At 41.0% G+C, this 12,911-nt stretch overlaps 1 protein-coding gene across 1 annotated transcript; it reads left to right on the top strand.

The window, feature by feature from the left end:
* Positions 1-1,482: 1,482 nt before the first annotated feature.
* On the top strand, positions 1,483-8,913 carry LOC616094 (5-hydroxytryptamine receptor 3E). The gene is made up of 8 exons (XM_005201627.5): positions 1,483-1,671; positions 3,662-3,828; positions 6,220-6,329; positions 6,485-6,654; positions 7,392-7,552; positions 7,923-8,127; positions 8,299-8,502; positions 8,634-8,913. Exons 1-8 carry the CDS (start codon positions 1,605-1,607, stop codon positions 8,861-8,863), a joined length of 1,314 nt encoding a protein of 437 aa, XP_005201684.1. The 5' UTR covers positions 1,483-1,604; the 3' UTR covers positions 8,864-8,913.
* Positions 8,914-12,911: the final 3,998 nt, after the last annotated feature.

Here is a 12,911-nt window from a genome sequence, read left to right as displayed (position 1 = left end):
GCAAAAAGGAACTAAAGAGCCCCTTGATGAAGGTGAAAGAGGAAGTGAAAAAGCTGGCTTAAAACTCAACATTCAAAAAATTAAGATCATGACATCTGGTCCCATCATTTCATGGCAAATATATGGGGAAAAAGTGGAAACGGTGACAGATTTCATTTTATTGGGCTCCAAAATCACTATAAAGAGTGGCTGCAGCCATGAAAATAAAAGACACTTGCTCCTTGCAAGGAAAGATATGACAAACTTAGACAATGTATTAAGAAGCAGAGACATCACTTTGCCAACAAAGGGCCGTCTAGTCAAAACTATGGTTTTTCCAGTACTCATATACAGATGTGAGAGTTGACCATAAAGAAGGCTGAGCACTGAATAATTAATGCTTTCAAATTGTGGTGCTGGAGAAGACTCTTAAGAGTCCCTTGGACTGCAAGGAGATCAAACCGGTCAATCCTAAAGAAAATCAATCCTGAATACTCATTGGAAGGACTGATGCTGAAGCTGAAGTTCCAATACTTTGGCCATGTGATGCAAAGAGCTGACTCATTGGAAAATACCCTGATGCTGGGAAAGATTGAGGTCAGGAGAAGAGAGTGACAGATGATGAGATGGTTGGATGGCATTATCGACTCAATGGACATGAATCTGAGCAAACTCCAGGAGATAGTGAAGGACAGGGAAGCCTGGAGTGCTTCAGTCTATGGGGTTGCAAAGAGTCAGACATGACTGACTGAGCAACTGAACAACAACAAGAGATGTCTATATCTCAATCTCTAAAATTCACCAATATGTTTAGATCCAATGCAAAAGAGGGAACTAAGGTTGCAGATGGAATTATCGTTGCTAATCAATGGACCATGACATGAGAAGATTAGCTTGGATTATCCAGGTGGACACAATGTATTCACAAAGTTTCATATAAGTGGAAAAGCATTAGAATGAGAGAAGTGACTCAGTGTTGCTGGTTCTAAAGATAGAGAAATAGGACCCTGAACCAAGAATGCAGGGAGCCTCTAAAACCTGGAAAAGACAAGAAAATGGATTTGCTCCTGTAGCCTCCAGAAGGAATGCTGTCACACCAAAACATTGATTTTAGCCCAGTGAGACAAATTTCAGACTTCTGGTTTACAAAATTGTAAAATAACAAATAGAGGGTTTTTTAAGCCAGTAAGTTTGTGATTTGTCACAAAAACTATAGGAAACTAATAAAAGAGGTTAAGAGGCATATTGAGATAGAAGGAATTATCTAACATATGCCTAATAAGAGAGAATAGAAAAAATACAATGTTTTTTAATAACTGAGAACTTTCCAGAATTAAAGAGATGAATCTATAGACTGAGAGATCACACCAAGATCTGAAGATAGTAAATATCAGATAATCCACAACCACACATGTTGTAGTGAAACATCTGAGAGAGAAGCCTTAAACCTCAAGCAAGGGCAATGACAAGACAACCGGAACTCTGTTTCCAGGGAGGTTACAAATGTCAGTGGTCAGCTAATCCTATCAGTATTCAAAGATGGACTCTAGGTGTGGCCTGTGCTCTTTTAGTCTGGGAATTCTTGGGTCCTGGTACAGGCTCATAGGAGAATTTAGACAAAGAAGATGGACAGAAGCTGGTTCCGCAGGGAGAGACTCTACTTCTTTCTTGTTCTCAGTCTTCTGCTTCCAGGTAAGAAATGGGCAACACAGGAAAAGAAGCAAGGACCCTCTCTGGGAGAACACCTAAGATGTGCTTTCAAATTTCCAACTTCTAGAAATTATCTAAGATGAGCATAGTTATTTCATAACTATGTTACCATAATATCCAAATAGGCTCTCCTTCTCTGAAAGATAGAAGATCCCCTTCTGTTGACATGCTACATAAGGACTCTTCTACTTTTTTTTCATGAGCCATCCCCAATTGTTTTCTCTACCCTTTAGCCTCCATGACTATCCACCTTTCTATGCACAGGTGTAATTCTTTCTCTCTATAGCTCCAAAACCTACTCCATTGTAGCAAAGGGCCCACTTTCAGCTATAACTTCCCCACTAGTTATTGCATCCAAGTGCTCTAGGTTAGGTAAGATGTCAGAGAGCAGCAGGTGGAGAGTAAAGCTACAGTGTGCTTTACTGGTATACTGGAGTTAACATGGTATACTGGAAAGAACATGGGATTTAGCACTAGAAGGTCTGGGTTTGAATCTTGGTCCCTGACTTGGTTACCTGTGTAACGTTGGGCAAATTTCTTGACTTCTCAGAGCTCCCATTTTCTCATCTGTAAAACAGAGCCACCTTGAAGTGTTGTGAGGATTCAATGAGAGAGACCACACAGTGCCTGGCATTTGATAGGTGCCAATAAATGGCATTTTACCCTCTCAGGTTGTCATGTGACTTTTGGATAAGGGGGGAGGTGTAGGAAGACAAAAGTATAGTTTCTAACTGATAGGGGCATGAGAGGATTCAATGAGAAGAGGACTGAACAAGAGGTGCTTTAGAGGCCAGAGCAGAGAAGAAACACAAATTGTACACCTAGCCTAGGCAGTAAAAAACATGATAAATGTCATTTGGCCACTCACAGTGATTGACAAATGAATATTCATTGCTCACAGAATGATCCAAGGATTTGCCTGGAGAGCACTGTCATTCTGGGAAAAGATAAGGCTTGATGTTCTCATCAGAGAGGTCACCAACCATCTTTATTTCTCATTCCAGGTTGCTACTTCTCTAATAAATTTGCTCTAGTAGAAAATTAGAATCTTTATTAGTCAGAAGAAAGGGGAAGGCAAGACCTCAAAAGCTCAAACTAGTACGCTGATATATAGGGTTGAGTGGCAAAATAGGGAGAAGGGAGGTTGGGGTGGTTAAGGTGAAACAGATATGCTCTCTTTAGGGTCTCGGGAATGTAATTCTCTCCGATGGCTATTGCTGCCCCACGGCTCAGTTTGCATAAAGATTTGGGCATGCTTTGCATGCAGAAAGAAACATTCGCAAGGACAGAGCCCTAATTCAGCTCACCACATTAATTTCTATCATTTGCCTTCCAGCCCAACCCTTCTTTCCTCACCTTGTAGAAAGTGCCTGGCACCTGGATCATGGTGATCCTTTTCCCCTATTCTCCATCTCATTCCTGGGGGTATATGGTACAGCAGTATTAGACAAACCTGGGCTTACATCAAGTCCAGTTTCTGTTTCTTAAGATCTATTTGACTGCAGAAATTTACTTCCTCTTATTGCAACTCAGTTAATTCATTTATTATATGAGGATAAAAATAGTTTCTACCTGATAGGGGTTTGGAAGGATTAACTAAGGTAATCCATTTAAGGGGCTTGAACTATATCTGACACACTGTCAATGCTCAATAAATGTTAGGTATCATTAATATCAACTTCCCTGGTGGCTCAGATGGTAAAGCATCTGCCTACAATGCAGGAAACCCAGGTTCAATCCCCGGGTTGGGAAGATCTCCTGGAGAAGGAAATGGCAACCCACTCCAGTATTCTTGCCTGGAAAATCCCATGGACGGAGGAACCTGGTAGGTTACGGTCCACAGGGTTGCAAAGAGTCAAACATGACTGAGCGACTTATCACAGGCTACCCCCAAGCTCCTGACCTGGGACCCTCTCATATAGGGAACATAAGTGTTCTCCCCTAATTCTCACACATTCTATGTTGACTACAGGAAGAGGCAGTACTTTCACCATCAACTGCACAGGGTTTGGTCAGAATGGGAAGTATATGACCGCTCTGGATTCAGTGTTTGAGAGAAAGGCCTTCCGTCCAGCCATTAACTTCAGCATCCCCACCATAGTCAACATCTCTTTCACTGTGTCTGCCATCCTAGATGTTGTGAGTACTGACTCTCTGACCCTCCTTAGTATCCTTAACCTTTTCCCCGCTCCCAGCAAGGCAACCCCCCAAACCCTTAATCACACACTGAAGCTTCCTCCATCACTGCTATAAGCATGTGCCCTGTGGGGATCCCCAAGAAGTTCTATCCAGTTCAGCAGGATGAGGTATAACCACACATAGAAGATTCTTGTCACCCACTGACTCCCTTCTCTGACTGTACAGCAATGTCCAGGTCCACTTCAGAAGTTCTGACTAGATGGAACATGGGCATCAGAATTTTTTAAACTTCTCAAGTAATTCAAAGATAGAGCCAGGGTTGAGAAGCACTACTCTAATCCACTCCTGCCATGAACTCTTCTGCCCATGGCCTAACACATGTTTTGATCAAGATTCTGTCCTTGACCAGTAATGTTGGATTTGACCACAGCACAGCTTTTACACACCTTGGGGCTTGATAAACAAAAATGAACAACGGTTGGGATGCACAGACTTTGTACCACCAACATGCTGGAAACAGGAAATTCTTTTGACAGGATGAACAGTTACAGCTCTTGTCATCATTTCTGTGGTTGGAAATGGTAAGACCAACTGTTTATTCTCTCCCTATATTTACAGTCAGAATGGATTTTAAACAAAGATTATGACCGTTTATGTACCCCAAAACATAATGTTGAAACATATGAGAGAGAAATTAAAAAATCTCCAAGCATGGTGAAAGGTATCAATAAACTGCTTTCAAAAACCAAGTCAAAAAAGAATAAACATGTAGTGATTTTTAAGAAATTTGATTTAATAAACATATCAAACTTTGTACAATGATCATGCATAATCTTTTTGACATAAATGGAATATTCCCCTAAACTGACCACATTTTTGGCCACCAAGAAGGAAAGCAAAAGTATCTAGACCACAATCTCTGACTATAAAACAAAATACAAAGAGTAGCCCCCTTTCCCAAAATCTTATTTCTTAGGAATTTAAAATTAAATTTCTAAAATATGTTCGACTAAAGAGAAAATAAACAACTAAGTAGAAATTAGAATGAAGAGGATTACATATGAAAGTCTATTAAATGTAGCCAAAGTATTGGGTTGGCCAAAAAGTTTGTTCACATTTTTCTATAAGACGTTACAGCCAATCCAATATAACTTTGGACAACTTTTCAGAAAATTTCTACCTTAAGTTCTTTAATTAGAAAATGAGGGGGGAAATGAAAGTAAATGATTTCAATTTCCAACTTGAAGAGACTGGCTGAAGGGAAGGAGAGAGGAGTGGAAGAATAGTCATGATCACCTAATTTTGCTCTCAAACTGTGGTTCCCAGATGGGGAGCACTGGCTGATTGCACCACCTGGAAGCTTAGAAATGCACTTGATCTAGGACTCCTCCTAGTGAGACTAACAATCCCAGCATGTCCAAGACTGAATTCTCAGAAAATGTAATTTTGCTAAATCCAAGTCTCCAGCAAACCAGGATGAATTAGTCACCCTATCTACTGAATCAGAATCTGCATTTCAACACCGTCCCCAGGTATTTCATATGCACAGTGAGGTAAGAGAAGTGCTGGTCCAGTATAAATTTTTATTTAATGTGCATATAGCCCTTTGTTCTGGCTGTGGTTCCACAAACTGCAGCTGACATTGTAAATGCCCTGAGAATAAACAAGTCCCCCAGGCCTCAGAATTAGATAATCCTTGAAAAAAGTTTCCAGAGAAGGTCACCAGCTTTGGAAAGGAGAATTTGGAAAGGTCATCCCAGAGACAAGAAAGGATGGTGCCTTGCACCTGCCAAAGAGAGGAAGACCACCAACTCTCTTGGCTTCATAGAACCCAAGGACCTCTTCAAGGTGTCCTTGCAGTAGAAACTGATTGCAGGGGCCTAGAAGACAGTTAAAACCACCCTGGAGACTAATACATAATACCTAAAAACAGCATTACACTCCACAAAATCCTTTCACATGCCTAATTTCATTCAATCCCCCCGCCTTATTTCACAGGAGGCAATTCTATCTCAGAGAGGCTGAGCCACTGACCTTTCAACTCTGAATCTCAACCTTTCTGCAGAAAGGACAGGATTTCTCTGATCACCAGTAATTTCCCACAGAAGTGAGAAAGCAGAGGGATCAAAGTTTATGAAGAAATGGACATAAGCAGCTTCAATTCTATCTGCAATTCTTATTTCTTAAAAAAAAAAAGCCAAAATATATTTATCAGACTACTGACTCCACAGAGTTGGGTGTTAGATACACTGATGTTTGTTACATTATTTTATATACTTTTCTATGTGTTTGAAATACTTTATAGCTTCTTTTTTAAAGAAAAATTTAAAAGGCAGAGAAAATAACCTTGATTCCTATCAGGCTCTCACCTCTCCTCCATCTGGGCTCTAGGTCTGGGACAACCCATTTATTAGTTGGAACCCAGAGGAGTGTGAGGGCATCTCGAAGATCAGTGTGGCAACCAAGAACCTGTGGCTCCCAGACATTTTCATCACTGAATTGTGCGTATTAAGGGCTGGGGAAGCCCCGCCTTCTGGCAACAACGGTGCACAGTCTACCAAAGGCCACTATAAAGTGGTCTTACATGGCTGAGAAAGGAGTAGATGGGTAAGAATAAAAAACACTGCTCCTGCCTCCCACCTCATTTCTCTTACAGCATGGATGTGGATAAGACCCCAAAAGGCCTCAAGGCATTCATAAGTAATGAAGGTCGCATCAGGTATAAGAAACCCATGAAGGTGGTGAGCATCTGTAACCTGAACATCTTCTACTTCCCCTTTGACCAACAGAACTGCACCCTCACCTTCAGCTCATTTCTCTACACAGGTGAGCTGAAGTGGAGTCTTAGGGATAGGAGTCAATAAGAGCAACCAATAAAGCAACAGAAAATAATGTATAAAAAAATTATGAATAAATGGTGACAAATGGGCTTCCCTGGTGGCTCAGCAGTAAAGAATCTGCCTGCAATGCAGGAGCCACAGGAAACACAAGTTCTATCCATGGGTCAGGAATATCCCCTGGAGAAGTGCATGGCAACACACTCCAGTATTCTTGCCTGGAGAATCTCTTGGGCAGAGGAGCCTAGCAGGCTACAGTCCATAGGGTCGCAAAGAGTAGGACATGACTGAAGTGACTTAGCATGCACAGTGACCAAGGGCAGCAAAGATTAAGTCTGTTTGGATGCTTAAATATTTTCCATAAAATATTTCCTAGGGAGTTAGGAAAATATTGTGCATTTCCATCCCCAGCTCCTAGAAAATTTTCTGACATATGCTAGGCACTCAAAAATACTTGTTGAGGGACTTCCCTGGTGGTTCAGTGCTTAAGAATCTGTCTGCCAATGTAGAGGACATAGGTTTAATTTCTGGTTGGGGAACTAAGATCCCACATGCCCTGGAGCAACTAAGCCCACATGCCACAACTAGGACCCAATGCAGCCAAATTAATAAATAAATATTTATTATAAATAACTTTAAAAAATTGTTGAATGAAAGGATGGGAAAAGAGTACAGTTGAGTCAACAGGAGACTATCTTTGGAAAATTATTTGGCTCTTCCTTTCAGTGGAGTACATATCACTGGGCATGGAGAATGAAGTGTGGGAAATAGCACACACATCCCAGGACATCATTCAGACCCATGGAGAATGGGAGCTCTTGGGCATCAACAAGGCCACCCCAAAGAAGTCTGTGGGCACCAACCTGTATGATCAGATCATCTTCTATGTGAGTTCAGAGGCCTTTGCTTTTTCCTTCCTTTTTTTTTTTTTTTTTTCTTCCTTCTTGCTTGTAGAGCTGCCTACAATCTCCACCAAATGGATATCTCCCAAGTTTCAGGGTTTCTCAGTCTTACCATTTCTGCCAGAGACCAGAACACTCTCTTCTTGCTGCCTAGCCACACACTCCTTTCTAAAGCTCATGGCTCTCATCTAACTCTCCCTTGGCAAGTTCTACACCAAATTATGAAGCTATCTGCACAGCTCCAGATACCAGAGTGGTAAGAGACCAATGAGAAAGGCAGAGACAGAAACAGTCACTACTATTCCAAGCAGCCTCTGAATCCCATATTCACTTCCCTTCCTCTCCTTCTTACTAGGTGGCCATCAGGCGCAGACCCAAATTCTACATTATGAATCTCCTGGTGCCGAGTAGCTTTCTGGTCACCATTGATGCCTTCAGCTTCTATCTGCCAGCAGGAAGCAAGGACCGTGCTCCGTTCAAGATAACTCTTCTGCTGGGCTACAATGTCTTCCTGCTCATGATGAATGACTTACTCCCTGCCAGTGGCACCCCCCTCATCAGTATGGCCCCTCCAGCTCTTGAGAAGAGAAGGGTGGGAGGGACTGGCTGAACTGGCTCAGGGAAGGGAGATATATTGGGCAAAAGAGGCTGTGCTTCCCAGGGTGGAATTAGAAGAGAATGAAGTCCTGGCTGGTGCCTCTGGCCCTCAGGCAGGCCCAACTTCCCTCCAGGTGTCTATTTTGCCCTGTGTCTGTCCCTGATGGTGCTCAGCCTGCTGGAGACCATCTTCATCTCCTACCTGCTGGACCTGGCCACCACCCAGCCCCCACCTATGCCTCATTGGCTCCATTTCCTGCTTCTACACTGCACCAGCCCAAGGACATGCTGCCCTGCTGTGCCCCAGAAGAGAAACACGGGCCTTGACCACCTGCCTGGTGAGGGAAGTCAGCACTGCCCACGCTTCCTCCTCCATCACCTCTGCTTTTCTGCTCCTACATCCTTCCCTGCCCCCACAATTCCCCAGTTGACCCTGGTGGCCCATGGCTGAGTCTCTGTCTCTCCGTAGGTATGAAGGAGCCCATGGAGTTGGCGGGGAAGTTGCCAGGTCCCAGAGAGACAAAGCTAAATGGGTGCCCTGGGTCCACGAGGGCCCAGCAGGAAGACAAGGCTCAAAAGCAGCACTTGGTCAGCCTGTGGGTGCAGTTCAGCCACATGATGGACACCTTGCTCTTCTGCCTCTACCTGATCTTCTTGGCCACTTCCATTGTCACAGTCATCATCCTCTGGAACACCTAAGCATGGCATCTGTCTGCTCCTGCACATCCAGAGTTGCTTTGGCCTCCAGGGGTCAGCCAAGTCTTTGTGTTTGTTGAGTACTGACTGTTATGGCCCCAAAGATGATAAAGTTTCCTGCGACATTCCATGCATCTCAATCCAGCCCTGCCGGTCAGTCTCAACCCAATTACAATTACAAGAACAATTCCTCTGTTTCTGCATTCTGTTGGCTTCTCTCAGATCTCCCATAAGATTCTGGGCTCCCCTTTATATCTTCTGCATAGCAGTTCTACCTCCTCTGCCTGCTTAACTGGCCCCAATAAATCATTTTGCAGACAACTCTGGCTCTTTATCATGTTTGGGGATAAAAAGTTAACTATCCAGGACTGATGGTTTCAAAATATCATCTGTGTATCCCTCTGCCTGTGATAAAGCTTTGATGACAATTCAATGTGACAAATGTCCTGTACTAGAAGTTTTAATTTTCTTAGGCATTTTTAAAGATGTATTTCTTACTCATGTGTGTGCTAAGTCGCTTCAGTCATGTCTGACTCTTTGCAACCCCATGGACTGTAGCCCACCAGGTTCCTCTGCCTATGGGATTCTCCAGGCAAGAATACTGGAGTGGGTTGCCATGCCTTCCTCCAAGGGATCTTCCCAACCCAGGGATCAAACCCAGGTCTCCCTCACTGCAGGCGGATTCTTTACGGACTGAGCCACCAGGGAAGCCCAAGAATACTGGAGTGGGTAGCCTATCCCTTCTCCAGGGGGATCTTTCTGACCCAGGAATTGAACTGGGGTCTCCTGCATTGCAGGCAGATTCTTTGCCAGCTGAGCTACAAGGGAAGCCCTTCTTACTCATAGATAGAAACTTTTATTCATCTTTTTCATTTTCTTGCACTAACTTCAATTTAACACTCTCCTAATTTGTTTTATTTTATTCTTTAATTTTCTAAGTTGAATTCTCAGTTAAAATATTCTCAGTCGTCCTATAAATATTACTCTGACACAGTTTGAGCTTCATCTTATAGGTTTTAGAATGAAATGTTCTCTTCTTTATCAGTTTCTAGACAGTTCATAACTTGAGTTTTTATTTCCTCCTTGATCTAAAACCTATTTAGGAAAGTGTTTCTTATATCCATGGGTAAGTGGGTTTTGCTAGTGACACACAAACTTTAGAAACTTTCTGAATTTATAAAATTTATTTCTGGCTGGATTCATGATTGATTTTCTGTTTCAGGACATTAAAAAGTATATATTCCCTATTTACATGTTCTTCTATAAATAGAGCTTATTGATTGAATCATTTAAATACTCTCCATGTGTGCTATTTTATTCAAATTATCTGAGTAGTTTTAGTTTTTCTTTTATATACTTGACTGCTGCCTCATAAGATGCATAAAAGTGTATGGTTACTATATCTTGAATTGTCCCTGATTTTATCCTTAAATAATGGCACTATCTATTCCATTCAATGTGTTCTGAACCTCATTTCCATTTTTATGACAATAACATTGCCACTCTAGCTTTGTGTGGGTGTGTGTGTGCTGTCGTATCCAACTCTTTGTTACTCCATGGACTGTAGCCCTCTGTCCATGGAATTTTCTAGGCAAGAATACTGGAGTGGGTTGCTATTCCCTACTCCAGGGGATTGTCCCAACCTAAGGACCAAATCCTAGTCCCTTGTATCTCCTGAATTGGCAGGCAGAATATTTTTGCATATTTATTTTATTAATTCTTGGTTAATTTTGAAAAACTATTATGCATACAAGGTACAAATAGTAAAAGGTACGAAAGAGTAAAACATGTCTACCTTCCATCTTTGTTTCCAGTGACCAAGCTCCCCGTTTTCTTGTGCATCTTTCAGGTACTCATTTTCCACCTTTCCTTGTCACTTTGCTTTTGATGAAGTTATGCAAACAACATAAAGCTGGATTTCATTTCATTCAACATTTCTTTTGATATATGGATTCAGCTTTGTTTACATTTAGAAAAAATACAGTTGGTTTTATTCCTTCCATACATTTTCTGTTTACGATTTATATTCCTTGGTGGTGTTTTCTCTATTTGCCATCCCCTCATTTTTGCTGGCTCAGTCTAATTTCTATTGATTTTTTTCCTCCTATAAATTTTAAGTCCTATAATACTTTTTAAGTACTTTCATGATCATGTTCCTAGCAACTATAATTAGACTAATATATTTTCATTAATTTTCAAAACTAAATTATTATACTGATTCTCCACCAAGACAGTTTATTTTAAGCAACACTGCCCTCCATCTAATCTTTTTCTGTGCTGGAATTTCTGCTATTCACAGGTTAGCAGATCTGCCCTCCAAGCTCTTTTTCATCATGCCCTCATTTCTTTGTAGGTTGGTTTTGTGTTATAATCAATCTTCCAGACAACCAATTCAGTTCCTAGTAGTGACCATTTCTACTTTTAGCTCATCTATTGTATGTTTTAATTAAAAACACTTTGGGAAGGGCTTCCTTGGTGGCTCAATGGTAAAGAATCCATCTGCCAAGGCAGGAGACATGAATTTGATCCCTGATCCCAGAAGATCCCACATGCTGCAGAGCAACTAAGCTCATTTGCCACAGCTATTGAGCCTGTGCTCCAGAGCCTGGAAGCTGCAACTACTGAGCCTACAGGCTGCAACTGCTGAAGTCTGTACCCTAGAGCCTGTGCTCTGCGACAAGGAAAACCAATGCGATGAGAAACCTGCACACGGCAGCGAGAGACTGTTAGCAGCTCCTGTTAGTCAGCACTAGAGGAAAAGTCTGCGCAGCTAGAGACTCAGCCATAATAAAGAAATAAAATTACGGGAAAAAATAAAAACACATTTTTTACTCTCATAAAGTCTTTAAATGTTCTGATCAAATACCTTAAACATTATCTTCTCTTTCTCTTTTTTTTTTTTACCTTTCTACTTCAGTAGGAGCCTCTGTCCTAAATATCCATTTTGGTCATTGAGATGGTTAATTTTACATGTTAATTTGGCTAGGCTATAGCACCCAGTTATCTGGTCAAAAAATAGTCTGAACGTTCCTGTGATTAACATTTATAATCAACAGACTTTAAAATAAAGCAAATTACCCTCCAAAATGTGGGTTAGCCTCATCCAATCAGTTAAAGATCTTAACAGCAAAGACTGACGTTTCTGATGAAGGAATTCTTACTCAAGAATGCAACGTATTTGTCTATCATACCTTAATTAAGTAGAGTACAACACAGAAACCCTGACTGAGTTTCCAGCCTACTGGTCTGGTCTGCAGATTTCAAATTCAGTACTTCAAATCAACTCTTAACTGAATTTCCAGTCTTTCAGGTTATGTTACAGATTTAGTCTCTACAATCACAAGAGTCAATTTCTTTCCTTTTTTTTTTTTTTTAAATGTTTTGACTGTGCAACATATAGAATCTTAGATCCCCAACCAGGGATCAAACCCATGCCCCCTACATTGGAAGTACAATCTTCCCATGCCCTGGGCCACGAGGAAAGTCCCTAGAGTCTATTTCTTAACATCTAAAGATTTCTATTTTTTTTTCTTCAGATAATATATATTTTGTTTCTCTGTAGAAACAGAGAGGCCTGGTCCTTTATATGCTAAAGAGGGATATAAAGATATATAGAAATTACTTTCACTCTCAAACTGCCTATTATCTTGCTATATAGTCACTTTTGAATGTGAGCCATTAAATATTGCGTCATTCAAAACTTTTTTGCCCCACAAATTACAAATATAAAAAGAGAGCAAAAGAAGGGATCTATAAAGAAAGAGATTTAAGATGTATAACTTCAATTTAATCATGAAAAAATATCAAACAAACCTAAAATGACTGTAATAATTTGAAAAAAAACTTCCCATACACCCAGAGAGCTTCATTGGTGAGTTCTGTCAAATATATAAAGAATAATTAATATGAATTCTACACAATCTCTTTCAAAAATTAGAAGCAGAGGAAATATTTCACAACTAATTCTCAGACCAGTGTTATTACCCAGATGCTAAAATCAAAGACATTACAAAAAGAAAACTAAAGATCGATATCCCTTATGAACATAAAA

Source organism: Bos taurus, chromosome 1, assembly GCF_002263795.3.
Source record: "Bos taurus isolate L1 Dominette 01449 registration number 42190680 breed Hereford chromosome 1, ARS-UCD2.0, whole genome shotgun sequence".
Lineage (NCBI taxonomy): Eukaryota > Metazoa > Chordata > Mammalia > Artiodactyla > Bovidae > Bos > Bos taurus.
The sequence above is the reverse complement of the archived record's forward strand: the minus strand, read 5'-3'. Positions and strand labels throughout refer to the sequence as shown.

Excerpts from the sequence above, each read along its gene's own strand:
- LOC616094 (XM_005201627.5), top strand. The coding sequence starts at position 1,605 with ATGGACAGAAGCTGGTTCCGCAGGGAGAGACTCTACTTCTTTCTTGTT. Across the intron at positions 7,553-7,922 it reads ATGATCAGATCATCTTCTAT|GTGGCCATCAGGCGCAGACC; the intron begins GTGAGTTCAGAG and ends CCTTCTTACTAG. Across the intron at positions 8,503-8,633 it reads GGGCCTTGACCACCTGCCTG|GTATGAAGGAGCCCATGGAG; the intron begins GTGAGGGAAGTC and ends GTCTCTCCGTAG.